This window comes from Liolophura sinensis, chromosome 4 (genome assembly GCF_032854445.1).
Source record: "Liolophura sinensis isolate JHLJ2023 chromosome 4, CUHK_Ljap_v2, whole genome shotgun sequence".
In the NCBI taxonomy this organism is placed as follows: Eukaryota; Metazoa; Mollusca; class Polyplacophora; order Chitonida; family Chitonidae; genus Liolophura; species Liolophura sinensis.
The window spans coordinates 5,428,487-5,456,387 of record NC_088298.1 but is presented as its reverse complement, the minus strand read 5'-3'; the positions used below and the strand labels follow the sequence as shown (position 1 = coordinate 5,456,387).

At 40.3% G+C, this 27,901-nt stretch overlaps 1 protein-coding gene across 1 annotated transcript in view; it reads left to right on the top strand.

Annotated features, from left to right (window-relative positions):
- The window catches only part of LOC135464893 (cardioacceleratory peptide receptor-like), a gene marked incomplete at its 3' end in the record, with an annotated part of 68,159 nt that extends 45,351 nt beyond the window's left edge, over positions 1-22,808 (top strand). The window contains exons 3-8 of the mRNA XM_064742461.1: positions 4,666-4,863; positions 8,294-8,436; positions 11,112-11,262; positions 12,768-12,887; positions 14,257-14,432; positions 22,779-22,808. Coding sequence (XP_064598531.1) covers positions 4,666-4,863; positions 8,294-8,436; positions 11,112-11,262; positions 12,768-12,887; positions 14,257-14,432; positions 22,779-22,808 — 818 coding nt within the window. The remainder of the gene's footprint in view (positions 1-4,665; positions 4,864-8,293; positions 8,437-11,111; positions 11,263-12,767; positions 12,888-14,256; positions 14,433-22,778) is intronic.
- Positions 22,809-27,901: the final 5,093 nt, after the last annotated feature.

Below are 27,901 nucleotides of genomic sequence, written 5' to 3'. Positions count from 1 at the left end.
GTTCGAATCTCGCTTTTGCCTTCCTTGGAGTTTGTTACAGGAGAACGTGAGGCTATCGCGTGAGGTCTCGCGACTGAGCCGACACATCCGACTATACCAGATGTATATTCAGTCTTGCAAATACCGTAAAACCACGAAGGTTAGTGGCGTTTTAATTTGTGAGATCCCCCATTCTGTGTCGTCCAAATGTACGTGAACTCGTGAGACTCTTGAAATGCCAATTCGGCTTATTCCCTAGGGGTACTGTTCGGTTTCTTCTTATTAAAAGAAGTTTGGTGACCAAAAAACAAACGGGAGCTGGGACACGCGAGTCATTCAATGGCTGAGACACACGAGTTATTCAGTGGCTGGGACACACGAGTTATTCAGTGGCTGGGACACACGAGTCATTGGACCGAGAATTGGTACATTCCCGCGATTTCACTGTTCGTTGGGCCTTGTTGACAATATGAGGGTGGCAAAGTTTATTTGGCTTCTTACCAAGTCAGTTCGGGAATGCGGGAATAAACCACCGACCTTTGGCCAGTTGGTGACAAACTCTCCCACGCGTGACGTACGAACATGTCAAACTGGTGGAAGACAAGCGGTCTTTAACAAACTTCAGACTGGGCAATATCCCCCACGACCGTAGTCCATCGATAATTAGTGTCCTCAACACCATACCAGCAGTGAGAGTGGGCAAATCATTCACTCACTCACAACAAAATTCACGCAAGGTTCAACTGCGGACATGTGTTTTTACGTCATCTCCGTCATCCAAACGTCATGCATCAAACGTCATGCGTCAAACGTCATGCTTTAAACGTCATGTCTCATGCAACTAAATTTAGAATCCCATCATATAGAAAACAAAATACATCAATGACAAATATACAAGGTGCCCCAGAAGTCGCACACCATCCAGGTTGAGGTTGAATGCTTGAGGTACAGAGCGGTGTGTTGCCCATTCAACTCTTTCTTGTACTGTTAGTTTATTAGCCATAATCAATTCTGAAAGAGATACAAAAAAACTTTAAAATCAATTTCCAATCTTAAACACAGGGACAAAATGAAAATCAGGATGGTGCACGACTTCTGGGACACCCTGTATTTAGTGATGAGAATGCTTGAATCTAGTCCATAGAGACACCGACAGTTCAGCACAAAATGGTCAAAAAAGCGTCGTTTTCTGCTTTAACTCCGCACAGATATACACCACCCAACTGTTTTATATGTCTGTGTGTATGTTTGGGGTTTAACGTCGTACTTAACAAACGCTCAGTCATATGACAACGAGGAATCATTAGGCGTGTTTACTTGTACTGTGTCTTCTTGTGGCAAGACAAGTCCATGCCACTAAAGTACTGCCGCCACTGACGCATCATGCCGAAGACTTTATACTGACTCAGGGTAAAGCAGTCCTGTTTCCTCGCTCTAACCTCTCAGTCCTGAGCACTAAGCGAGGCACCAACAACTACCAGTTTTAAAGTCTTTGGTATGACCCGACCTCCACTGTTTTATGAGTACACATACATCAGAACGTGAGAGGTACTAAATGGAAGAGGTACAAAACAGGAAATAATTGTTACGACGAGACAGAGAGTTAACTGTAGAAGTTTCTCGTTGATTAAGTGATAATAATCAATTGTTTTGTGAAAATATTAACTTGTTTTGTGACGAAAAATGCTCAATAAATTTGTGAAATAATATGTTAATTTGTTTTGTGAAAAAATGCTCATTTGCTTTATGAAAAAATGCCGAAGTGGTTTGTGAAGAAAAATGATTTATTTCTGGTGTGCATTCAAAGATATTAACTGCTGACTCCTATTTAACGGATCTTGCATGGTAAGGTCTGACTACAACCTGCGTATGGCGCGGGTTTCCCACGGGCTCTGTCTGGTTTCCTCTCACCATTATGCTGGCCACTGCCGTATAAGTGAAATATTCTTGAATACGGCGTAAAACGTGTCAGCTTTATGAATGATACACATTAATTTAACTGTTCATCTATGCCTGTATATCTACTTTATAAAAACGGATATAGTTTAAACCCTATTTTGCAAGATAGGAAAAACGATAAAGAATTTAAAATGTTCCAAACATATATTGAAGCCTATGCGTAAGCTCAAGCAGTTCTGACACAAACATTTCAAATCCGGCGACGATTTTAATGACGACCTATGTACAGGTCACTATACGTATGTGTTGTGGGAAAATGTGTTTCGAGCTTTACGTATAATCCGATTGGAGGCATGGTGCATTTCCCTTTCTCGGCCAATCACATCACTCTGTCTCACTCTAATCGCAGTCTTTGATTTTATATCACAATATCATATTTCATTTCACTCTTTTGTATTTTGTATGTGCTGTGACTTTAGAACCGCAATGATGTACTTTACCAGGCTTGGCGATTACGCGGACGTTTCATTTTCTTAATGCGTGTTTTTGGTTTTTCTAAAATGGCTCGGAATAATGTATCATACTGATCCAGGCCTATCAAGTGCGAAAGTATGTACATTACTGTCTCAAGATGTGTATTTTTTCTTCCAGATTTGCCATTACAGCGAGGTAGGAATCATTAAGATTAATGAGTATGAGTTTATAACCAAGTTTTTGCGACGATGTGGAGATGTAAATTTTACATTTTAGTCATCAGAGCGGAAGATGATCTTAACAAACTGTTCTTTTAATGGCATTCACAGGTCACTATGACATTAATATCACCCTTAAAGTTAAACAAATAAGTTGCTGATTATAGAAAAACAGCAGTTATCGAAGGTGAAAATCTGAAGAAGAAATTCACAGAAAAATCACTGGTATCAGATTGCAAACTGAAACGCTCAAATGTCTGATTCCTTACTGACAGCTCAACCGGTCACACTTCATTTCGACTTTCCCAGTGAAGCGTGAATGTAATTCAATGAGTGAGGTCATTCACATCCTATTCATTGTTTTCCACGTTTAAATCATTTATATCCTGTACATTGTTTTCCACGTTTAAATCATTCACACCTTTCACATTGTTTTCCACGTTTAAATCATTCACACCCTGCACATTGTTTCCACGTTTAAATCATTCAAACCCTGCACATTGTTTTCCACGTTAAAAGCATTCATAGCCTGTACACTCTTTTCCACGTTTAAATCATTCACACTCTGTACATTGTTTTCTACGTTTAAATCATTCACACCCTGTACATTGTTTCCACATTTAAATCATTCAAACCCTGCACATTGTTTTCCACGTTAAAAGCATTCATAGCCTGTACACTCTTTTCCACGTTTAAATCATTCACACTCTGTACACTGTTTTCCACGTATAAATCATTCACACCCTGCACATTGTTTTCACGTGTAAATCATTCACATCCTGTACATTGTTTTCACGTTTAAATCATTCACACCTTTCACATTGTTTTCCACTTTTAAATCATTCACACCCTGCACATTGTTTCCACGTTTAAATCATTCAAACCCTGCACATTGTTTTCCACGTTAAAAGCATTCATAGCCTGTACACTCTTTTCCACGTTTAAATCATTCGCACTCTGTACACTGTTTTCCACGTATAAATCATTCACACCCTGCACATTGTTTTCACGTCTAAATCATTCACATCCTGTACATTGTTTTCACGTTTAAATCATTCACACCTTGCACATTTTTTCCACTTTTAAATCATTTACATCCTGTACATTGTTTCCACGTTTACATCATTCATGTCCTGTACATTGTTTTCCACGTTTAAATCATTCATGCCCTGTACATTGCTTCCACATTTAAATCATTCACATCCTGTACATTTTTTCCACGTTTAAATCATTCACACCCTGTACATTGTTTTTCACGTTTAAATCATTCACCTCCTGTACATTGTTTCCACGTTTAAAGCATTCACATCTTGTACATTGTTTGCACATTTAAATCATTCACATCCTGTACACTGTTTCCACGTGTAAATCATTCACATCTTGTACATTGTTTTCACGTTTAAAGCATTCACATCTTGTACATTGTTTGCACATTTAAATCATTCACATCCTGTACACTGTTTCCACGTGTAAATCATTCACATCTTGTACATTGTTTCCACGTTTAAATCATTCACATCTTGTACATTGTTTCCACATTTAAATCATTCACACCCTTTACACTGTTTCCACGTGTAAATCATTCACATCTTGTACATTGTTTTCACGTTTAAATCATTCACACACTGCACACTGTTTTCCACGTTTAAATCATTCACATCCTGTACATTGTTTCCAGGTTTAAATCATTCATACCCTGCACACTGCTTTTCACGTTTAAATCATTCGCACCCTGTACATTGTTTTCCACATTTAAATCATTTCCTGTACACTGTATACAGACTATAACAAGTATATTAAAGCACCTTCCAGATTTGCACCAGCCAATCCTTCCAACAGATCAATTCAGATGTGTCTCAGATTTCAGGCTATCAGATGTAACTGGTGTCTGGATCAGATGTAACCGTTCTGGATGATTGAGACCTTCTCCAAAGATTTCAAGATTTACATCAATTAGATCAACTCAAGTGATTTCCAGATTGGCATCAATTAAAACCAACTGAATGTATTCCAGATTTGCAGCAGTCAGATATACTTGTATTATGGTGTTTTCCATGATTTGCATTCAATTAAATCTGTTTCATTGTTTTTCCAGACTTGAGCGTCGGCCTTTTGAATGTTCTACCGGACACGATATGGAAGATCACGGTGGAATTCATGGCAGGTGACGCAGTCTGTCGAACTGTTCGCTACATGCAAGGCGTCGTCACATACGCATCTACTTACGTCCTGGTGGCTCTGAGTATAGACAGACTAGACGTCATAGCTAGACCCATGTACTTTACTAGAGCAGGTAACTCAGTTACAGTGAATTAAATCAAACAATCCCGTACAAGTCGAAACAATCAGTGAATTAATCAACCAATCAGCTAATTAATCAATCAATCAATCAATGCTTGTGATAGCCATATTTAATAAACATTCACATGAAAACAATGTCTTGGATAAGGATTATCACCATCAGAATCCTGGCTGTAAAAAACAAATCAAACTGTTCAAGGATTTGACTGTGCTGAATTCCCTCAAAAAGAAAAACTGAAAAACAAAGTCACGGTAGTTTTGAACCTTCATTTCAGCGCTTTTTTCCCCGGGATTTACTTATGTTTTTTATTTTATCTCCTTAAGGGCTGTCTTAAGTAGTACCGATGAAAAAAAGACAACTAGGTGACCTGGAAACGCATTTAAAACCTAAAGCAAACAAAAAAATCATTGGAAGTCATTGATTTGTTGAGTCGAATAATTAAAACTCCCTAGGAGGATTATTTTTTCATTTGAAGCAGATTGAATGTCTCTCTTTCAGCAGGGGTCAAGTTGGTATAGCGCTGGGTCCCTTCATCCACTTCTCAGTGAATTAATTTTAATCTAAACTGCAATCAGATTTGCTGCCACTATCGGGTTTTGTTAAGAAGGGTTTGATTATTTAGATTTCGGTATTCAATATTTACCAAATTCTTGAGCCTTTAGAACGCACAGGGTGTACTCAGAACTGTGATGTATAAGCCGGATGCCGTCTCGGCCAGATCCCACTTTCTATATCCTGCTGTCTCCCAACAGCGCGGTGATTTAATTACATCCCTAAAAAAACCGGGACATTAACAAAATCCTGTTATTTGATTTAAGGAAATCTGTCCTTAATCAATGTTTCGGTCCAATGGATCTAAGGCGCCGCCAGCTTCATTGATTTAACCTCAAAACCGACTCTGTAACACTGCGACGTTGTTGGAATCACTTGACCCGGTAAGACTGTTGGCAAAAGGCTTGAGAGCGGAAGACCGTCTAATCCCTAAATAAACTACAAGTGTGGACTGGAATAATGAAAGGAAACTTCTTTTCCAGTGTACAAGTAATTTACATATTGGCTTCCCAAACAGATAAAATTATCGTCAGGTATACGGGCGCTTGACAGTCTGTTGGGTGCCTTGCACGGTTGACGCTAAGGGCCTGTTTTTCAAAGATGTCGCAGCACTACGCCAATCGCATTTACTATGTGGAAGCATCTCTGTTCTACATGTTGTTATGGAAAATACGCCAGATGTAATTTGCGACTGCTTCGTAACGCAGACTCCAGTCAGAAAAAGACGCTTAATTTGTAAGTTGGGCACTCAGACAATATACAAAAAATAAACATTTATCAGGTGTTTTACGCCATGCCGATGTTCCTTTCACTCCTGCTAACAATAGGTGATATACGTCCATGGCATAAAAATAGAAGGATAAAATGCTGATGATGATGATGCTGCAGATGGGTTTCTGAAACAGGAGAGCTATGGTTCATTGTGCGGGGCCTTCGTGGCTCAGTTGGTTAGCGCGCTACCGCAGCGTAATGACCCAGGAGTCTCTCACCAATGCGGTCGCTGTGAGTTCAAGTCCAGCTCATGCTGGCTTTCTCTCCGGCCGTATGTGAGAAGGTCTGTCAGCTACCTGCGGATGGTCGTGGGTTTCCCCCGGGTTCTGCCCGGTTTCCACCCACCATAATGCTGGCCGCCATCGTATAAGTGAAATATTCTTGAGTACGGCGTAAAACACCAATAAAAAAAAAACAAAAAAAAAACAGGTCACTTGGGCAAGGATGACCACGAAAATTTAACAATTACTTGGCTTCTATGGATCGTAAATTTAGGAGCGTGACAACGGCATATTATTCTGTATGACAACCATACCTTTCTTTAGAGATTTAGCTTTTAGTTTACTCTCATCTTATGGCTTCCAATGTTGTAATGAATAGTGCAACCACAAGTAAAGAAGGTAAAAACAACGGGAAGAAACTTCCAGGCAATCAGTGAAAAAGGTGAAAACGACATAAAACATTGGAGCATTACAAAAAGTCTCCAGAGGCATAAAACCTTTCTCTGCAGTTTGGAGACATTTTGTGAAAGGTAAATTTTTTACACCATATTACGGTTTTATACGACGTTAAGACTTTTGACACCATATAAAGACATTTAACACCATGTAAAGACATCTAATGCCATGTTAAGGCATTTTGCACAACGCGGATGTAAAATGTCACGGCATGAGCCTTTCTACACGTATTCCAGAGCTATCTAGCCACTGTTTACAAAGAAATACTGTTGAATCTCGAGTGTTTGGGCTCCATATGCTCCCAGCACCCGTGGCATGGGGCCGTAATGTCAACATTCTCCCAGCACCTGTGGCATGGGGCCGTAATGTCAACATTCGCCAAGCACCCATGGCATGGAACTGTAATGTCAACATTCGCCAAGCGCCCTTGGCGTGGGGTCGTAATGTCAACATTCGCCCAGCACCTGTGGCATGGGGCCGTAATGTCAACATTCGCCCAGCACCCATGGCATGGGACCGTAAAGTCAACATTAGCCAAGCACCCATGAAATGGGGCCGTAATGTCAACATTCGCCCAACACTAAAGCCATAGAGCCGTAATGTCAACATTCGCCCAGCACCCATGGCATGGGGCCATGTCAACATTCTCCCAGCACTAAAGCCATAGAGCCGTAATGTCAACATTCGCCCAGCACCCATAGCATGGGACTGTAATGTCGACATTCGCCAAGCACCCTTGGCGTGGGGCTGTGATGTCAGCATTCGCCCAGCACCCGTGGCATGGGGCCGTAATGTCAACCGCCAGTCAATAATTTTAATCACCTGTACCTTGTTTTTAAAAAATCTGAAAAACAGTTTATTTATGCTTCTAATACTCGAGCATAACTCTTTTTCTATAAACCCTTTCAGTCCTGCTGAGTGGAACTCTTTTAATGTTTCTTAGCCTTTGCTGAGGTACTGCTGTACCTCAGCTGGGTATTTCACCTGTTACGTGTGAGATTTGCCAATTACCACGCCGTAGTTGCTCCTCTGGTTTACTCTCCATGTTGTAAGCCTTTTTATATCTACTTGATACAGTCGCCTTGGCGTAAGAGAAATATTCTTGAATACGCGCAAAACTTAAAACAATTCAATAGGCATTGCTACTTTTCAAGCTTGTCATGATCAGATAGAGTAAAATATTAACGGACTTAAATTGACAAGAGGCCGTGTATATATGTAAATATTGGCAGTTAGATTTGCCAATTATTACACGGTCAGCGCTGTACTAGTTTTACTCTCTGCGCTGTAAGACTTTTATTATATTTATCAGGATGTTTAACCTTACCTAGATAATCATGCCTATAATCATAAAATCACGAATATATAAACTGATCACTCAATCACTGAATCAATCAGAAAATAAATATCTCTTTTCACAGGAGCTCGATCTAAATGGCTAATTGGTACAGCCTGGACGATTTCTTTCCTGTTCGCTTTGCCGATGACTTCCATCAACGAGTTGGTGTTTAAAGACGGAATTTGGCAATGCTGGATTAACTTCCCCGAGCACTGGCACTGGAAGGTAATGGAAATCAAACAGCCTGGGACCACTTGCAAATGGATAGTATTAAAGCTTACGACAAAACAATTACAGCCTGTTGTAAAATATTTAAGATCGCTCCAAAGTTTACGCTAAGTGCACATAGTTGCTCTACGTTGAATGGCATCTAGTAAGTTTCGACTCTGTTTGCAAACATGTGCAAATTAATTGTGTCAAAAAGATGTAACGGAAATTTTTCACATGTTGTTAGCTGCTGAACCATTATTGTGTGCAAATGCATTCGTAAAGGAAGGCAAGAAATGTAACTGATGGCTACATTGCCTGTTTATGCAGGCCTATGTCGTAACTCGGAAAATTTTCAATTACATAACAATTCCTTCTGCAAGCTGCGTAACTTATATTTTCAATGGATTGTAACGTCGATAGAAGGCTTTACAGTCGATTGTCGTCCTTCATACGATGGCGGTCATGTGTAAGGATAAAACAAATGGGAGTGGTCGGGGTAAACCACCAGCCTTTGGCAAGTTACTGACGAACTTTCTCACGTGTGACGTACAGATAAACACATCGTAATGGTGGGAGAAAAAGGTCTCAAAAGGCGAAATTAGGACGAAATCGTGCAATGAGAAACGGCCAATCAATGACCACTGGTCAATATTGTTGGAAAGATGCAAGGATTGCTCTAGGGGAATGAATGAATGATGTTCTACCAAATATAATGAAACTCATCATAAACAATTTGAACATGGTTTTGCAAATTCACACGGTCAGATACACTGTTGCCCAAAATGATGGAATAAATTATTTTGTGCCAGATTTTTTCCAAATTTGCCCAAATCTACCCAGAAAACTGTAGACAGATTTACCATCTTCGGTTAAAAGGTGGAACCATTTGCAATCTTCAAACGTCCAGAGAATGCAAACTGGTGAAAGGAATACAAAACCAGAAGATTTAGTTTCAATTGTTGAGATTTAATGTCACCATAAGATTCAAATGAAAACAGATGAATCGATGAGATTGACAAATGGGAATGCACAATTAAAGTCTCAGCAAAAGATTAAAAGTTTCTAGTAACGTGTGTGACCACCTCTGGCACGAATGAGGGCAAGGAGACGCCGCGGCATGCTATCAACGAGGTTGTTGATGACGTCAACGTGCATAGCGTCCCACTCTTCCCTCAGAGCCTATGCTAATTTTGCAGGGTTTGAGGTGCATTGTCCCGGTCCTTGATCGCACGGCCAAGGACATCCCAGGCATGCTCGATGGGGTTCATGTCAGGCGAACAGGCTGGCCATGGGAGCTGCTCCACACCCTCATCCCAAAGAAATTGTCTGACGACGTTGGCCCTGTGTGGCCTGGCGTTGTCGTCTTGAAGCCGAAAGTTGTTGCCTTAGACTTGTCTTGCATGTGGCAAGCAGTGTTCCTGTAAAATATTCAGATACACGGCGGCGTTGACGTTTCTTTCCGCCACGAAAAGCTCTGTTTTGCCACCATGATGAATGCCACTCCTCACCATCACTGAACCGCCACCTTGACGGGACTCCCGGACACAGTCATCATGGAGGTTCTCACCACGCAGTCTCCGAACCCTTTGTCGCCCATCTTGTCGGTCAAGGATGTATCTGCTTTCGTCAGTGAAGACGACGTGACGCCAGTGGCCGACCTGTAACGCCGGTGCCCCCTAGCCCAAAGGAATCGTGCAACACGATGCGGAGCAATCAGACGTGGACATCTGACCATCCGTCTTGCTCGATGCCCTGATCAGTAAGTCGACCATTCACGGTTTGGCGTGAAACACGAACCCCATAGTGTTGCCTCCACAAGAGACTGAGACGGCTGGTTGGCATTCTCCGGTTTGTTCGACACAGGTGTACGAGTCTCCTATCCTGTCGTCTTGTGGTCGAACGTGGACGCCCTGTTGGCTTTCCTGGCGTTAACTGATGTACCTCTCTGACGTGTTTCAGAATCTTAGAGACTGCACTTTGTGATATCCCTGCGAAAGTGGCGATATCGGCCTGTTTAAACCCTTCCTGTCTTAGGGCAACCACCCTCCGTCGAATCGCTAGTGGCGTAGGAGCAGACATGACACTGTGAACTGCTATGCCAAAATTTGCGTCCATGAAATCAGGGATGGCCTAAACAGAAGACCTGTTTATATAGGGATGCAGCCGGAGAGATAGTACGAAACTTAAATTGTGTCGCTTTACATGGCTCTCAACCAAAAGCCCTTTCACGTAACTAAATTTTTGGCTTCCACTTACATAAAGGGTCCTTCGTATAACAGCTAGGAAGAGCCAAGTGTATTGCAGAGAGGACCAAATACTTGTATTTTCCAGAAATGTAACCTGAATTTATTTTATTCCGTCATTTTGGGCAACAGTGTAAATAGAATCGACAGAATTTTAGTGTCGTTAAAAAGAGTTCAAATAATGGATACAAATGCGTCTTTAAATTCAGCTGCTCGCTTTAGAAAATCGGCCCTTTTTAGAAAGTTAATACTCTCTCAAACGCGTATTTTTCTTTAAATGTGTGGAACAATTTCCTAAAAAAAATCGCGAAAGTGTATAGTTCTTTTCTTATAAATTCAACTTAAGATTATGTATGTCAATTTACAAACCCAACCCCCAAGTGACCCAGTCAAATGCCTAATTCCACCATTTATATTAAATCTGTCCTTTCCTTTTTTCTTCTGCAGCTTTACATCACACTTATTGCAATCGTTCTCTTCATCTTACCTGCTATTTTCATCGCCATCTGTTACATCGTCATCGTGCTAATCATCTGGAACCATGGCACTGTCAGTGACGGCGGAGCAAGGTTTGCCAGGAAGAGACTATTGCCCCGAGGTCAGTATCTAGCGAGGAAATCACCAGAATCTTTTCCCATTTTTTTTTTGTTTGTTTGTTTGTTTTGTTTGTTTTGCTTTTGTTTTGTTTTGCCATAAAATTTTTTTCATAATCAGTTACACTTACTGACAACAATACCTGTGGTTATAAATTACTTTAGGAGTAGTAAAAGCATCAGTGACATTGTAATGCATATATTTAGCTACGATTACGTCTGACCAGTTGTTCTGCATTTGGTTACGTTTACAACTGCCCAGATTTTCTATATTTCTTGACGTTTACGTCTGAACAGTTGCTCTACATTTGATGACGTTTACGTCTGACCGATTATTGTATATTTGGTTACTATTACGTCTGACTGATTGTTATACATTTAGCTACGTTTACGACTGACTGGTTGTTATACATTGAGTTACGTTTACGTCTGAAAGGTTGTTATACATTTAGTTACGTTTACATCTGACAGGTTGGTATACATTTAGCTATGTTTACATCTGACAGGTTGTTATACATTTAGTTTCGTTTACGCCTGACTGGTAGTTATACATTTAGTTTCGTTTACATCTGACAAGTTGGTATACATTTAGCTACGTTTACGACTGACTGGTTGTTATACATTGAGTTTCGTTTACGTCTGAAAGGTTGTTATACATTTAGTTACGTTTACATCTGACAGGTTGGTATACATTTAGCTATGTTTACAACTGACAGGTTGTTATACATTTAGTTTCGTTTACGCCTGACTGGTTGTTATACATTTAGTTTCGTTTACGCCTGACTGGTTGTTATACATTTACTTACGTTTACGTCTGACTGGTTGTTATACATTTAGTTACGTTTACGTCTGACCGATTATTGTTTATTTGGTTACGATTACGTCTGCCTGGTTATTATACATTTAGTTTCGTTTACGTCTGACTGGTTGTTATACATTTAGTTTCGTTTACGCCTGATTGGTTGTTATACATTTAGTTTCGTTTACGCCTGACTGGTTGTTATAAATTTACTTACGTTTACGTCTGACTGGTTGTTATACATTTAGTTACGTTTACGTCTGACCGATTATTGTTTATTTGGTTACGATTACGTCTGCCTGGTTGTTATACATTTAGTTACGTTTACGTCTGCCTGGTTGTTGTACATTTAGCTATGTTTACATCTGACAGGTTGTTATACATTTAGTTACGTTTACGTCTGACCGATTATTGTTTATTTGGTTACGATTACGTCTGCCTGGTTATTATACATTTAGTTACGTTTACGTCTGACAGGTTGTTATACATTTAGTTACGTTTACGTCTGACTGGTTGTTATACATTTAGTTACGTTTACGTCTGACCGATTATTGTTTATTTGGTTACGATTACGTCTGCCTGGCTGTTATACCTTTAGTTACGTTTACATTTGACAGGTTGTTATACATTTAGTAATGTTTGCATCTGACTGGTTGTTATAAATTTAGTTACGTTTGCGTCTCACTGGTTGTTTTATACCTCTTCCTCCAGGAGACAGTTGTGAGAGCTGCAGGAATGGAAATATTGAACTTAAACAGGCCTCAAGTAGTCGGGGAGTTATTCCAAAGGCCAAGATTAAAACGATAAAGATGACATTAACAATAGTTACGGGTGAGTCAGAAGTTTTACATCAATCTGCTTAAAGTCTTTATAGTGGCTGTAGGGGGCCCCCGTTGCCGAGGTCGTTAGCGTGCCATCCCGGCACAATAGCTGAAGAACGTCTCACGGATGCTTCCGCTGTGAGTTTAAGTCCAGTTCATGCTGGCTTCGTCTCCGGCCGTATGTGCGACGGTTTTGCAGAAACCTGTGGATGTTCTTGTGTCCCCCCCCCCCCCGGGCTGTGCACACTTTCCTTCCACCATAATGCTGGCCACCGTCGTATAAATGAAACATTCTTGTCAAAATACTAATCAAAAAAATAAATAAATATATTGGCTATAGTATATGTCTTATATTCAAACTGGTCAGCCTGGTGTAGAGCTTATACTTGTGGAAAGTAAATGAACCTAAATAAGTCTGTGTAATTTAAAACAAAACAACATAAACAGTAAAACCAGGGTGGTGACCACAGTGTGATAAGTGGCCAATGGTCACACCTAATCTGTGAAATACGGTCGCTTGTCAGTTTACCTAACTCTTCATGTAAGTGCTTAAATAGTAGCAAATTAGTAGCTTATGGCTTGAAGACAAAGACCACTCGAAAATGAAGTGTGTATAACATCAAGGGCCATTAAGAACTGCCCAGGAAAATAGTTTGATTTATTTTTTTTACAGTTTGTTTAACCTTGTAAAATGCATTTTAATATTTTTATCTATAGTTGCTATTACTGACCAAAATCTGACCAGTGACGTCACATGAGGCTTTTGCTACTTAACACACATTAGACTGCTATATTTCATCATTCAAAATGCATATAAATATAGATCTATGAATGCATTCACCCATTTGACCTTTCAGGCTATTTCAGGCTAAAAGTATAGATGTGACGTAATTGATACCTACTGGGTCATTACAGGCCACCGCAGAATCTGATCTTTTAACACAATTTTAATCGGTTAGAAAAAAAAATCTATAAAAAAAATAAATCCAGCTAATTTCCTGGACAGTTTTTAATGATCCTTCAGCTGATATATACTTCATATTGGAGTGGCCTTTGCCTTTAAGTAGAGGTAGGTAAGACAATGCAGTAAGGTTAATTGCAATTAATTAGACATCACGGGTCTAGAATTACTTAAATTGCTGTGTTGTCATCACATTTAATAAACAATAGTATTAAAACAATGCAAAAGGGTCAGGCCCGGGCAATAATTAGCCTATCAGAAGAATCCCGGTTTATGCAAGAAGGCCCCCAACCATCAAATTTGCACTAAGAAAGTTGTGGAGCGCTTGTTCCCGCCAAATGCCCCCGATTAGTGGGAGAATCTGTCGAATTCAGACTGCTGACATCTTAACACTTTTTCGTAAATTCTACCGTTTCAGTTTTCATCTGTTGCTGGAGCCCGTTTTTCGTTTTCGACCTTCTCGATGTGTATGGCCACATTCCCATGAGTCAGGAAAAAGTCGCCATATCCACATTCATACAGAGTTTAGCCCCTTTAAACAGCGCCGCCAATCCGGTTATCTACACACTGTTCAACACTAAGATCTGCCGAGCGGTGGGGTCAAAACGAGGCTCTTACTTACCGTCAGGATCCTCGCCAACCGTGGTAACAGGGATATGAAAGGGTTACTGAACTTGACGTAAAGTGTCATGTGTAACCATGGCAATTACTGTTTCTAAACTTTGTACATACGGGCTGATGACAGCTATATGGAATACAGGCTCTTCTTGCTTGGACTTGTCTTTTCTGTTTTCATACAAACTAAGGTACATAGTCATCTAGAGTTTAAACCGTCTTTTAATATGAACTAAGACTTACCATCTGAAAAACAAGGCGTGCTTTGAATGGACTAGTGCATAATTAAATATCTAAAATCCAAGTGGTGTATAATTTTAGACGTGTTTGCACGGACTATTGTTCAACCGTATCGACTTCAGTACAACGTTGTGTAGTTTGGGAAGCTCGTTTTAAAGCCACCGAAATGTTGGCGTCGTTGTGTGATTGTGAACCTGTTCAACATCTGAAATCTAAACAGTGTTTGACAGAAGTGTTGACCCATCGTATATGAATCTGGAAAAACAAAACAACTCTTGAAAATTATGATCTGGATGATCTGGATGATCTGGATGATCTGTTTTACAACCGCTGGAATCTTGACGTTATCGTGTGGACGTAAAATTGCTCGACACCGGAAAGTCATAAAACAGTGCTTGACAAAACGGTGCTTGTGTGTCAGCTCTATATAAACTTACGTGTAACATCTGGAATATAAGTTGCGTTTAATACGGACTGGGGTACGGCATCTGGAAAAGTGTCAGAATTTATATCGTCTCTTGTTACAGGATCTAGTACATGTGCGTGAAGAAACAACGGACGTCTGTGTGGACTTGTAATAAAGAATCCAGAATCTTTCTACAGTAGTATCTGTCGTAAAGCACTTTGGATCTGAATATACATGTAGTCTTGTCATGAATTGTGTCGACGCACCGAGTATCCTTAAATGGACTGCCTTTAAAAATATAATCGGACATCTGAAAAACTTTTCTTGAGACGAAAAGAAAACTGAGAAAGATTTGTTTTGTTTTTGTGAATTTTAAAAATGGATTTCTCTAATCATTTAAAACAAAAATGTACGTGAACCATCAAGAAGAATCCACAACCTGGGAAAAAATATATTATTTCTTTCCACGAAGACCAAAACTGAACAGAGCTGTATTATTTACATGCACATTTAACAGTATGTTTAGCATGAAACACAAACAAAATATGGAACTGTGAAAACGTGTCTGTATTATGCACACAATTCCTCATGGAAAGCTATAAAAGGTGAAAAGACTTTACGTGCGTAGGGAAACTGTATAAACGGTAGTGTTGTGGGGGTTTTATTGATAGTTTTCAACCAAGTAACTTGAAAACAAGGTTACCTTTGTAATGTGAACATTCATTAATTTTTTTGATTGAACAGTATTGTGTGCCTGATAGGTACAAGCTACCAACAAATCTGTGCTTTGTTCTTCAATGCTTAGGGTTGTTCCGGAATCTCGCAATCTTAACAGAATAATGATCATGAAATGAACGGTATAGTATGCAGACACAACTGACAGTCATACATTAACTGTCTTTCTTCTGCTTTGATTATTGACATAATGATTGTCTATACATGAACTGAGTGGGATTTGAACAGAACGGGGATTCTTACCAGAATTCTGAAGAACCGTATTTGATTTGATCAGAAATTTGGCCTAAATAGAAAATGTCGTCGATCTCAACATCAATACGCAAACAGCTTTCAGTCATGGACTTTCTTATATCCAGCTTAACAGAGCTGTTGTCCTTACATAAACAGTTTTCAGTCATGTGCTGGCTTATATCCAGCTGAACAGAACTGTTGTCTGTAAATGAACAGTTTTCAGTCATGAACTGGTTTAGAGCCAGCTGAGCAGAGTTGTGATCTAGACGTGAACTGCCTTCGATGTGAACACAACTTTTGTCTATACATTGTTCAATGAAATGACTTCGATTTGTACATAAATTTGGTCTCTACAATGAACAACCTCCTATGTGTACAGAACTGGCGTCTATACAGTCTAGACTGTTTTACATCCAGCTGAACAGAACTGGTTTAGACATGAACTGTGTTTGATCTAAACATAACACTTGTCTGCGCAATGAAGTACCTTCGACCAGAACAGAACCGTGATCTCTACAATGAACAGCCGCCGATGTGTACAGAACTGGCGTCTAAACTTAAATTGTTTTACATCCAGCTGAATAGAACTGTGGTCTAGATGTGAACTGTGTTAGATCTGAACATAACATTTGTCTATTCAATGAAATGCCTTTGATCAAAACAGAACTGTGGTCTTTACAATGAGTAGATTTCGACCAGGACACAACTGTGGTCTGTGAAATGAATAGTTTTCGATCTGAACAGAACTGGCGTTTATACATGGACTGTTTTACATTCAGCTGAACAGAACTGTGGTTTATACATGAACTGGGTTCGATCTGAACATACCGTTTGTCTATACAATGAAATACCTTCGATCGGAACAAAACTGTGGTCTTTACAATCAATAGTTTTCGATTAGAACATAACATTTGCCTGTACAATGAAATATATTCGATCAGAACAGAGCTGTGGTTTCTACAATGGACTGTCTTCGACCTGAGCAGTATTGTGGTGTCTACAAATAACAGCGGTTTACTAATTCAACAATCCTCGATCTTACCAGAACTGTAATCTTTATAATAATTGTCTTCGATCTCACTAGAACTGTGGTCTTCACAAGAATTTCCTTCTATCTTACCAGAACTGCGAAGTATACCAGAACTGTCTTGGATCTCAGCAGGCCTGTAGTCTATGTATGATCTGTCTTCGATATGAGCAGAACGACGGTCTTCTACAAGTACAGGGTTGTCATCTATACATAAAATGAATTGAGATGAGATATAAAAATTTACGTACTGAGATACGAACGTTATTTGTCATGCGTCTTCTTTGTACTTCCGCTATGTGCACGCAAGAAGTACAGTTGTTATGTAAAACGCCACTTCCATTGCGTTTTGGTCGTATAAGGTTTTGTAGACGCAATAATTACAGGTCTTTTACGTGATGTTACTTGTCATGTGTTTTGGCATCACTTCCAGTGTGGCGAAGAAACAACCAGGGCGATTTCGAATGTCGTTAGTTGCCATGCGCCTTGGGCGTGACAATTTAATGACGTCTGAAGCGTGACTGGGAACCTAATGGAGGAAGTTTCGTTTGATAACTAGTAGTCGTCAGTATATAAGTGGCCAAGAGGCACCAAGAGAAGTATCCAAGCGAAAAATCAAATTCCTCAAGACAAGTTTCGTGAATAGAATTGGCATGAAAATTCCTTAAAAAGATGTATTAGCTTAAAGGAAGATATCTACCTGGACGTAGAAGTAATTAAAAGTTTTCATACAAATTTATTGTCCGTGTATGGAAATCTGTATCTTCTTGGATATTCTTGGACTTGGAGTTATGAAATGTTGAACTGGATTATCCAGAGTTTGTACATGATGTCTGAATTTCTGCTTTACCTTGACGGATTGTTAGATAATGCTCTTTAATCCATGCCATCACGCTGCTAGTTTCAAATTGTATAACATTGTTGCCAGACGTGAGAGTGACGGCCAGCAACCTGCGGATGGTCGTGGGTTCCCCGGGTTCCTCCCACCATAACGCTGGCCGCCGTCGTATAAGTGAAATATTCTTGAGTACGGCGTAAAACACTAATCAAATAAATAAATAAAATATAACATTGTTAGGAAGCAAGTAAAAACGCCAATCGTTTACAGATATGGTTTTGGCAAACTTCAAAGATCAAGCGTATTTTGAGGATTTTCTGTGGATTAGAAATTTATAGTTGTTGTTGCAAATCGATTCTGTTTGAGAACAACCCTTTGCTTTCTTGTAAACTTTTGAAGTCTAGGACGTTGTTGCAGTCACAACTGCAGTATATTGCGGTTTAAAGGAAAATTACAATGTTTTTTCATCAACAGTTTCTAACCAAGCTGTACTATTCTCTAATATATCTGTATCGTATACCTTGTCTTCTAGAGAAATTTTTCATGAATTCAAGTCAGATTTTTTATCCACTTTGCAGAATGAATTGACGATAGTTCCTGTATCATTTCCAGACCTCTGTTTTCAACAGATATGTAAGGCTATATTGACAATGTAAGGGCGTCTTGCTGTTCAGAGTCATGTCCTGCGTTAAGCCTTTAAACTGACGTCTCTTTAACATTAACCGGCAACTACTGGACGGTGTGATCTCTGTGATGATAAAGCAAACTGAGCTGTACGTTCTTCTACAATATCCCCTATACACTGTTGCGCAGTTAAAGTTGTTTGTGAGGCTAATTCCACACGACATTTTATAGTACATATTAAAAGCCATGTCAGAACAAAATCAAAGTATTCGAGTAAATAGCAAAGTTTATTGTGAATACTAGGAGATTCTAAATCTGTCTTTATTTTCGGGCGGGAAAACGTTTTGTAGTTTTTGTTGAATGGCCGTAAGGCCTGTTTGTGGCGTGCATCAACCCTATAAATAGGGTTTAAAAGTTACCAGCCAATCAGACTCTCTCATACATGCAAGCTGTCCGTCTATTTGCACTTAAACTCGTATCTTGTCCACGTAGAATGTAAATATAAGTAAGCTTCTTAAGAAAACAAAGCCATACGGTCATATATATAGGACATTCATCCCTGGGCATTTACAGTTATTGGTCAAAAACTTATGGTTATTGGTTCGGAAACTAAGATCTACGGGTACGATCAATAAGAAATATGCCAACTGCATCTAACAACAACTCAGAAGGGCCATTTTCGCAATAAGTCCGTAACTACTACTATTCATTGTGTGTATGCAGTGTGGTTTTCTTTGGTGAACCAGTGAACCACATTCGCTTAGCATTCTACCTCAGTCAGGCCTTCATGCATGACTGGTACTTCACAAGGAGATCTTATTCTTCACACATATCCATTGCAATTTTATGCGCTTAACAATCTACAGTGCACATGTGTCGGAATGAGCCTTCATTTTGTTGGTCGCCTTTAAATTGGTTCGACTTCACTTTTGAGATGCTGAATACGTGAATGAGTTACGTCATGTCTACAGCAACTGGAAAACAATGCAGGGCTCTTCATTTCATTAATGGAACATAGTTTCTAGGAAAACTTAAAAAGCAGACTAACCAACTTTTCGGATGTAGCCCTTGTTCTCTGTAAAGGTTTTTGGTAACAGAGTATGTGCTGAGATTGGCCCTGAATATACAATTAAAATGGGTCTGCCACCAACCTACAGATGGTGGCCGGAGTTCCCCTGGCTCTGCCCTGTTTCATCCTACCATAATGTTCACCGGGTACTTAGAAGTGAAATATTCCATTGCTAACTTACACTCACACCATAGGCAACAAGTAAAGAAATGCAATGTTTTTGAGTTATCTCCTCAGATTATCAAAAATGTTTCAATATTTGTTTAGAAGCCATTTTAGAAAAGCCGCTTTGACTGCCGCGATTAAAGAGGAGCAAGAAATTAATATAACTTCGAACAAAACCATAGTCAGTCTGTATATATTGCTTTGTGTTGTTTAATTCTAAGAATGGGTAATTGGGTGTTCGGAATACCTGTTACAAGTTAAGACTTAATGATATATACTATGCTGTACGTACCTTTGCATGTTGTCCCTTTCCACGGGACGGAGGCAGATAACCTGTGCCTGCAGAAATTATATCCTATATACAAAACATATGTGTAAATTAAAATTAAAATGGAATTATTTCAAAACATTATTTGTTTCTGTTGTAAGTGTCAAATTATGTCCATATGACACCTGTGTAGAGTCATTTATTTACTTATTTTGTTGTTGTTAACGCCATACGCTTTAAATTGTTTTCACTGATACAATGGCGGTCAACTTAACGGGTAGAGTAAACGAGAGTGTCCGGCGTTTTCCAAAAATAATGCACTCCTTATTGGTGGCGAGGGGTGGGGGAATCTGCCCCATATATACCCGTGGTATATACACCAAGGTCCATTAAGCATCATGTAACTGAGTAGCGTGTTCAACTTCAATCCATGCCTGTAAGGTGATGGCTATAGGGCCTATGACATCAATGAGCTCTCGGGAGTTCCGCGTGTGGGCGCTCGCGCATATACGGGAAGTTGGGGTTAGAAAACGCTTCTTTCGCCCAACGTTCATGCGCGAATACCAAGTATGGACAGGGTTCTAATCCCAACTTCCGGTATATCCGCGAGCGCCCCCACGCGGAATTTCCGAGAACTCGTATCTCTCATAGGCTCTAGAAGTCAGCGAAAGATGTAAGGCGGGTTTATTAAATCGATCTAAACATATTCCCTTACCTTTTTATATTTCTACAACTTTAAAACATGAAACCTCTGCGTGTGCGTTTGCTTGTATCAAAGTGTCATGTTTCTTACCATTACAGATGTTATCGCCAACTGAAAATGACCCAATGTAAATTTCGATGAATTTAATTCAGTTTTGGACTTCTTAGGTCCGGATTAAGGGATGACGGAAGTCGTAAAGAATTTGGTGTGAAGATGATCGTGATTTTCGCTCCATTCGGATGTTCATTTGCTACAAAACAATGTGGCTTGTTGCCGATGTGTATCTCGATTGCTCTTTGATTTGCAATATATACCCAACGTGGTGATCTAATTCAACACGATGAACACCCTTCCCACAGCCCGGTCAAGTGAAATTAGACGCCATTGTGCTGTGGAATTAGACGCAAATCGCTCCGTTCATGTTTACTTACAAGAGAATTGTAAAACTTCAAATTGTAAAGTGAAGGCATTTGATGGAATAACCGGCTCGAATGATTATACTAACGTGAAAAGGTGACCTAAACCAGGCCGACTCCATTTAGGACAGCTTTCTTTGATCCGTCAGTTTTAGTGACCTAACTGACGGCTCAGCTTAGTCCACCATTTTTGACTGTGTAAACGCAAAATGGCAATTGCCGGTTCAGATGTATGCTAATTCCCGATGCCACAGCACACTTCTTACTGAGTATGCGTCGCTCCCGACGTTCGCTTTACATCCCTGCCACCAATAACAAATTTTGTACAAAAATCTCTAACAACGCTAAGGTCACTCATAGCACAGCGATGAGGCGGGAAGCGATGTCAGAAAATATAAAGTCCCTGTCTCAACTTTCGTTTCTATTAATACTAGATAAACGTCCATTCCCTTTATATAAAGTATGTTCAACTTTTTTCGAACGATCGCCTGACACAGTTTTATTGATAAATGAATGTTGACCATACGTTCGCGCAAGGACAACCAGTGAAGAGGTTAAGCCTTAATGAGCCTACGTGCGTTGCACAGATTTCAAAGTTCAAGCTTGTCTAGTGATGGTAGGGATATAAAGCGAACGTAGAGAGCGACACATGCGCTGTAAAGAGTTCCCACCCCTAGGCGACAGACGCATATACCTTCCTTCGTGCAGACTTAATCCACCACGTGAACATACACGGCTCCCATGAGCTTCTATAGGGGCCTCCTCCGTGGCTCAGTTGATAGCGCTAGCGCAGCGTAATGACCCAGGAGTCTCTTACCAATGCGGTCGCTGTGAGTTCAAGTCCAACTCATGCTGGCTTCCTCTCCGACCGTAAGTGAGAAGGTCTGTCAGCAACCTGCGGATGGTCGTGGGTTTCCCCCGGGCTCTACCCGGTTTCCACCCACCATAATGCTTGCCGCCGTCGTATAAGTGAAATATTCTTGAGTACGGCGTAAAACACCAGTCGAATAAAATAAATAATAACCCACGAGCTTCTGTTAACCACGTTCCCCATGACGCAGGAACTGCTTGTATCCGTCTCTGCCATTGTTCGGCTGTGTGAATTTGAACAAAAGCCTGTACCAAAAGAGCACATTTATGGCGATTAAAAGTCTCCTGATGCTAAAATTCACATGGTGCCATGTCATACCACCACATGCAGCTTTCACTTGCCTCTCCAACATATAAAAAAAGAATCAACCAAGCAGGACCGCCATTTGTTGAGCCATGATTGCTGTAAGTGAAGATATAGCATGTGGTTATCCTGGTGCGGGGTGGGTAGTAACCCTGGGCAGAAAGTTTTCAATTCTATCCAAAACCGACAAAATTTTGATGTAATTGCACCTAACTAGTTGCAATGAAGCAGTGCAGGAATTTATAGTGTATCAACAACCTAAATAGCCAGTGGCAGTGTTATTACTTTCCCCCGTGAATCAAGAGCAAGTGGCCGGGTTGTTAGCGAGCCAGCGCGGCGCAATGATCCAAAAGCCTCTCACTAATGCGTTCTCTGTGAGTCCAGCTCACGTGGGATGGTCTGCCAGAAACCTACAGATGGTCGTAGGTTTTCTCCTGCCAGGTTTCCTCCCACCATAATGCTGGGCGCCGTCGTATAAGTAAAATATTCTTGAGCACGGCGTAAAACCCCAATCAAATAAATACATAAATAAATCAAGAGAACAACCCAAAGCTGATGACTTTCATCTTAGAGTGAACGACACCATAGGAGATAACCACATACTGTGTATTGCTAAAACTTCGCCCCAACAAGTACACTGAGCTAAATAAACGTCCTAATATTTTGTTCGACGGTCAGGATTCAACAGACCATGTAATCCCCCATGGTTACTCACGGTGTTAGTGAAATTTTTTTTAAAAATCGCTGAAGTTCAGAAATGGACCCTACTTCGTAAAGCGCTGCAGCCCTTTACACTCGCTTTACATCACTGCATTTACACTGACACGTAAACAATAAAAACAATCGCGCAAACAACAGACCCTATACATTAGCGTTGGGATTTCTAGAGCTTTGTTTCTTCCAAATCAAACAACCCTTTTACAAACGTGAGCTATTCTTCTCACGCACACTCACACCATGCTTACAAAGTTTCTCAAAGTCCGTTCCGGTTTTTCTACCTTTCTTCCGGTTTTCGACCAAGCCATTCGTCATTGGATTAAGAGCATGCGTGGTGACTACTAATGGGGATCTAATGGGGTTACAGTTTGATATTGAGCCTCTGTATAGTGGGTGGCAAGTGTCTGGTCTTTTTCTGTAAATATAGACTGAAAAATACGTTAGCACGACGTAAAAGCCCGAGCAAGCATAAATAAATGCGTGAACTCAGAAGCTGGCTTCATATATTCCTCGTTCGCCATTGAAATTTTATGTATCCTGTCAGACGCCTTCTTATATGCACAGCCTGTTCAATATTCCACGATGTCGTTTGGGTCTAAAGGAAGCGCCTTTCATCCCCTGAAGACAGGACCCGTTCCCTGACTTAACGAAAAAAATATCATTGATCTGCTTCACACATCTGTATTTGGGGTCATCTCTTGGCGTATATCCTGTCTGGGAGTAATAGTATTATAAATCAGGAAATAACACATGGTTAATAAACATATTGGCACTAGAATTTTTTTCTCCGCTAACAAATGTGTTCAACATGGAATTGGATCATATTTACATTTTAATATATTCATAAATATCATCATAATTCAGATTAAATGCATATGTTTGGATATAAACAACGAATTTACATTGAAATAAATTTATTAGACATGCATCGCATCATTACATACACACAAAATTAATTTAAATGGCTACTCCATCCCATGGAACGATATGCGCCAAGGCAGTGAGAGCTGTTTCTTGTGAACGATTTGCGCCAAGGCAATGAGAGCTGTTTCAGGCTATTGTGAACGATTTGCGCCAAGGCAATGAGAGCTGTTTCAGACTATTGTGAACGATTTGCGCCAAGGCAATGAGAGCTGTTTCAGACTCTTGTGAACGATTTGCACCAAGGCAATGAGAGCTGTTTCAGACTCTTGTGAACGATTTGCGCCAAGGCATTGAGAGCTGTTTCAGGCTATTGTGAACGATTTGCGCCAAGGCAGTGAGAGCTGTTTCTTGTGAACGATTTGCGCCAAGGCAATGAAAGCTGTTTCAGGCTATTGTGAACGATTTGCGCCAAGGCAATGAGAGCTGTTTCAGACTCTTGTGAACGATTTGCGCCAAGGCAATGAGAGCTGTTTCAGGCTATTGTGAACGATTTGCGCCAAGGCAATGAGAGCTGTTTCAGACTCTTGTGAACGATTTGCGCCAAGGCAATGAGAGCTGTTTCAGGCTATTGTGAACGATTTGCGCCAAGGCAATGAGAGCTGTTTCAGACTCTTGTGAACGATTTGCGCCAAGGCAGTGAGAGCTGTTTCAGACTCTTGTGAACGATTTGCGCCAAGGCATTGAGAGCTGTTTCAGGCTATTGTGAACGATTTGCGCCAAGGCAGTGAGAGCTGTTTCTTGTGAACGATTTGCGCCAAGGCAATGAAAGCTGTTTCAGGCTATTGTGAACGATTTGCGCCAAGGCAATGAGAGCTGTTTCAGACTCTTGTGAACGATTTGCGCCAAGGCAATGAGAGCTGTTTCAGGCTATTCTAATCAACGATGATCAATTCACAGGGGACTATTGCCGCAATGATGTGGCTTAAACTCTATGGATCCTACATAAATAATTTCCCACAGCTTTGAAAATAAAACTTGCATATTTCGGAGCCTATCTCTTTTCTAGAACATCAGTATGAGTGAGTGACTGAGTGAGTGTTGGGGTATAACCTCGTACTTAGCCATTTTTCAGTCACATGACGACGAAGGAGCCCTTAGAGTGCATGTAATGTGCCTTCTTGTTGTAGGACGGATTAATCTAGTGCTGCTTCAATGAGACGACCTACCGAAGGCAAGTAAGCCGCCCCGACGGAACCATTTTCCCCTCAACACGACGATGCCGTGCATACCACAATCAGACACAATTTTTAGACCAGTTCTGTCATGGTTGTAGTAGATGTAAAAACTACCTAAAATCTACGATAAGTTTGTGAAATAAGGATTATATTATATTATATTATATTATAGTTCGATTTATTTTCAGAATCTTTCCAACACAGTAGAATGGTTTTAAAACATTTAAAACATCTACGGTGGTCATTGGTTACCCAGATGGTTCAGTGACGTCACATCCAGGATCTACAGTGGTCATTGCTTACCCACAGGGTATTAGTGACGTCACATCCAGAATCTACGGTGGTCATTCGTGACCCACAGGGTATTAGTGACGTCACATCTAGAATCTACGGTGGTCTTTCGTGACCCAGAGGGTATCGGTGACGTCACATGCAGGATCTACAGTGGTCATTGGTTACCCAGATGGTTTCAGTGACGTCATATCCAAGATCTACAGTGGTCATTCGTGACCCAGAGTGTATCAGTGACGTCATATCCATTTTTTTCTTGTTCGTTTCAGTTCGTTTCAAAGTTCGTGTGGCGAGTGGATTCATAGATTTATATGTATATGCAACCCAAATGATGAAATCAAGCGTTGTATGTTTGCTGAGTAGAAAAAACCTGATGTGGCATCAGCTGGTCAGACAAGGTATCCACAGAATCCAAAGTTCCAAATGCATTTTTCTGGGTACCGCTTCGTTGGCCTAATGGCTAGAACGTCCGCCTCGAAGTCTGGAGACCTTGGGGGATCAAACCTGGGTCGGGTCATACCAAAGACTTTAAAAATGGTACTTGCTGCTGCCCGCTTGGCGCTCATCAGTAAGAGGTTCGAGCAAGGAAACATGACTGGATGGTCCGTGTCAGTTTGTGAGTGGGTAGGGTGTCATGTCTGGTGTCGTCGGCATGCTACTTCAGTGAAGGCAGAACTTTGGCCTCATGGAATCGCCCTACCACAAGAAGACACAGTATATGTACACAAACCAAATGACTCTCGTCGTCAAATGATTGGAAAACTGTGGATCAAAACCCAGTCGGCTCATATCAAAGACCTTAAAGATGGTAATAGTTGCTGCCTTGCTCCGTGCTCAGCTCTGAGAGGTTAGAGCATGGAAAAAGGGCTAGTTAATAAGCTGCCAGTGTAATGTGACTAGGTGAGGTGTCATGCCTCATACTTCGGTGGCGGCAGCAATTTAGCAACATGGGCTCACCCTGTCAAAAGAAGACACAGTATATGTACACCAAATGACTCTTCGTCGTCATATGACTGATAAAGGTGCTTTCTTTTAAAAGACTTTTAAAGAGACTTGTCTCTCGTTGCTACCATTTCCCCCATCGGAACGCCATGCGTTTAGGACCCCAGACATAACGACCAACTAAAATTAAACTAAAAAAATAAATAACCGTGAGTCGACACAAGATAAAGGCGAGACACACGTTCATTATGTTGTCTTTGTGAAAAGCGAACTCTCGTCGACGGTAATGTATTAGGCTGGATTGCGCTAGGTAAGGCCAATCATTTAAGGATAGATGAAATCGTACTATAAAAAGGACAGTATAGAACAATAGGACAATAAGAAAAGTTATGCCAAAAAAAAAAAATGAGGGAAGAAACTTTCATTTTTGCGGCATACTATATTTTATATTGCTTAATAACCTCGTGAATATTCGGAAATGTCGTCATCAATGAACAAACTGGGAACGCGGAACCAGCGTAGCGCCCGACAATTCGGGCTCTTCCCTTCTCGACAGCCATCACCATTGACGTCACTGCAACACCTTAATTAATTTCTGGACTGAGGGCTAAGACGTAAGTAAAACTGTAGTCTATAACCATTTTGAAAAGAAAGCTGAGAACTTAAACCCAGTTTTATCCATATGTATATTCATTCTAGCTACTACGGTACAATCACGCCTTTTAGTCGCGTTATTTCGTGTGAAAGCCTAAATCTTGTCTCGTCCAAACCTGTTTGAGTTCACGAGACACTTGAATTTGCCAATTCGGCTATAACTGGTTTCTCTTTTTAATGATGTCGTCAATTTGTTAACTTACATGTAAAACTGATACGTGTCATCTACCACCATTTATAACTTGATCTGTTTCACACATGTTATGTTTTCTAATTTCACTATTTGCACCATGCTTATTTACGTCGTTGTAACACGGGTTAATGGTACCGCTTGTTTTGTAAGATATTCCGCTTTCGTTTTCACAAATTAAGTCTTTCCGAATCTAACATAAAATTTAAATGCTTAGTTATGGATCATAAGTTAAATTATCAGACGTGTAAAAACTTATTCTACGCCAAATCTGTCCCATTTTGAACTTCCGCGGCTTCCTTATGAAGTTTAAAATTTTGACAAAAAATCAAATCGGTTTCAGATCTTTCTTGCAGCTAGTTTATGTGTGTACTTCTGCATGCCAAACGTGTAGAGCGACGATTAAAATCTCACAAGGAAATTTAAAAAAGACTTACATCATTATAAATTTAAAACAATCGACATTCGATGCGCTTATAGGAATTCTGCTAGAACTGACTTCCTTGAGTTTTACAACAAAAACCTTGCGTTTTCCTCTATTAGCGGTCAAAGGGAAGTAACTTGTTACAGCCAAACATCATGAAATATTTTGAAACTGATGAATGTGCTATATATCTGATGAATGTGCTATGTATCTGATGAATGTGCTATGTATC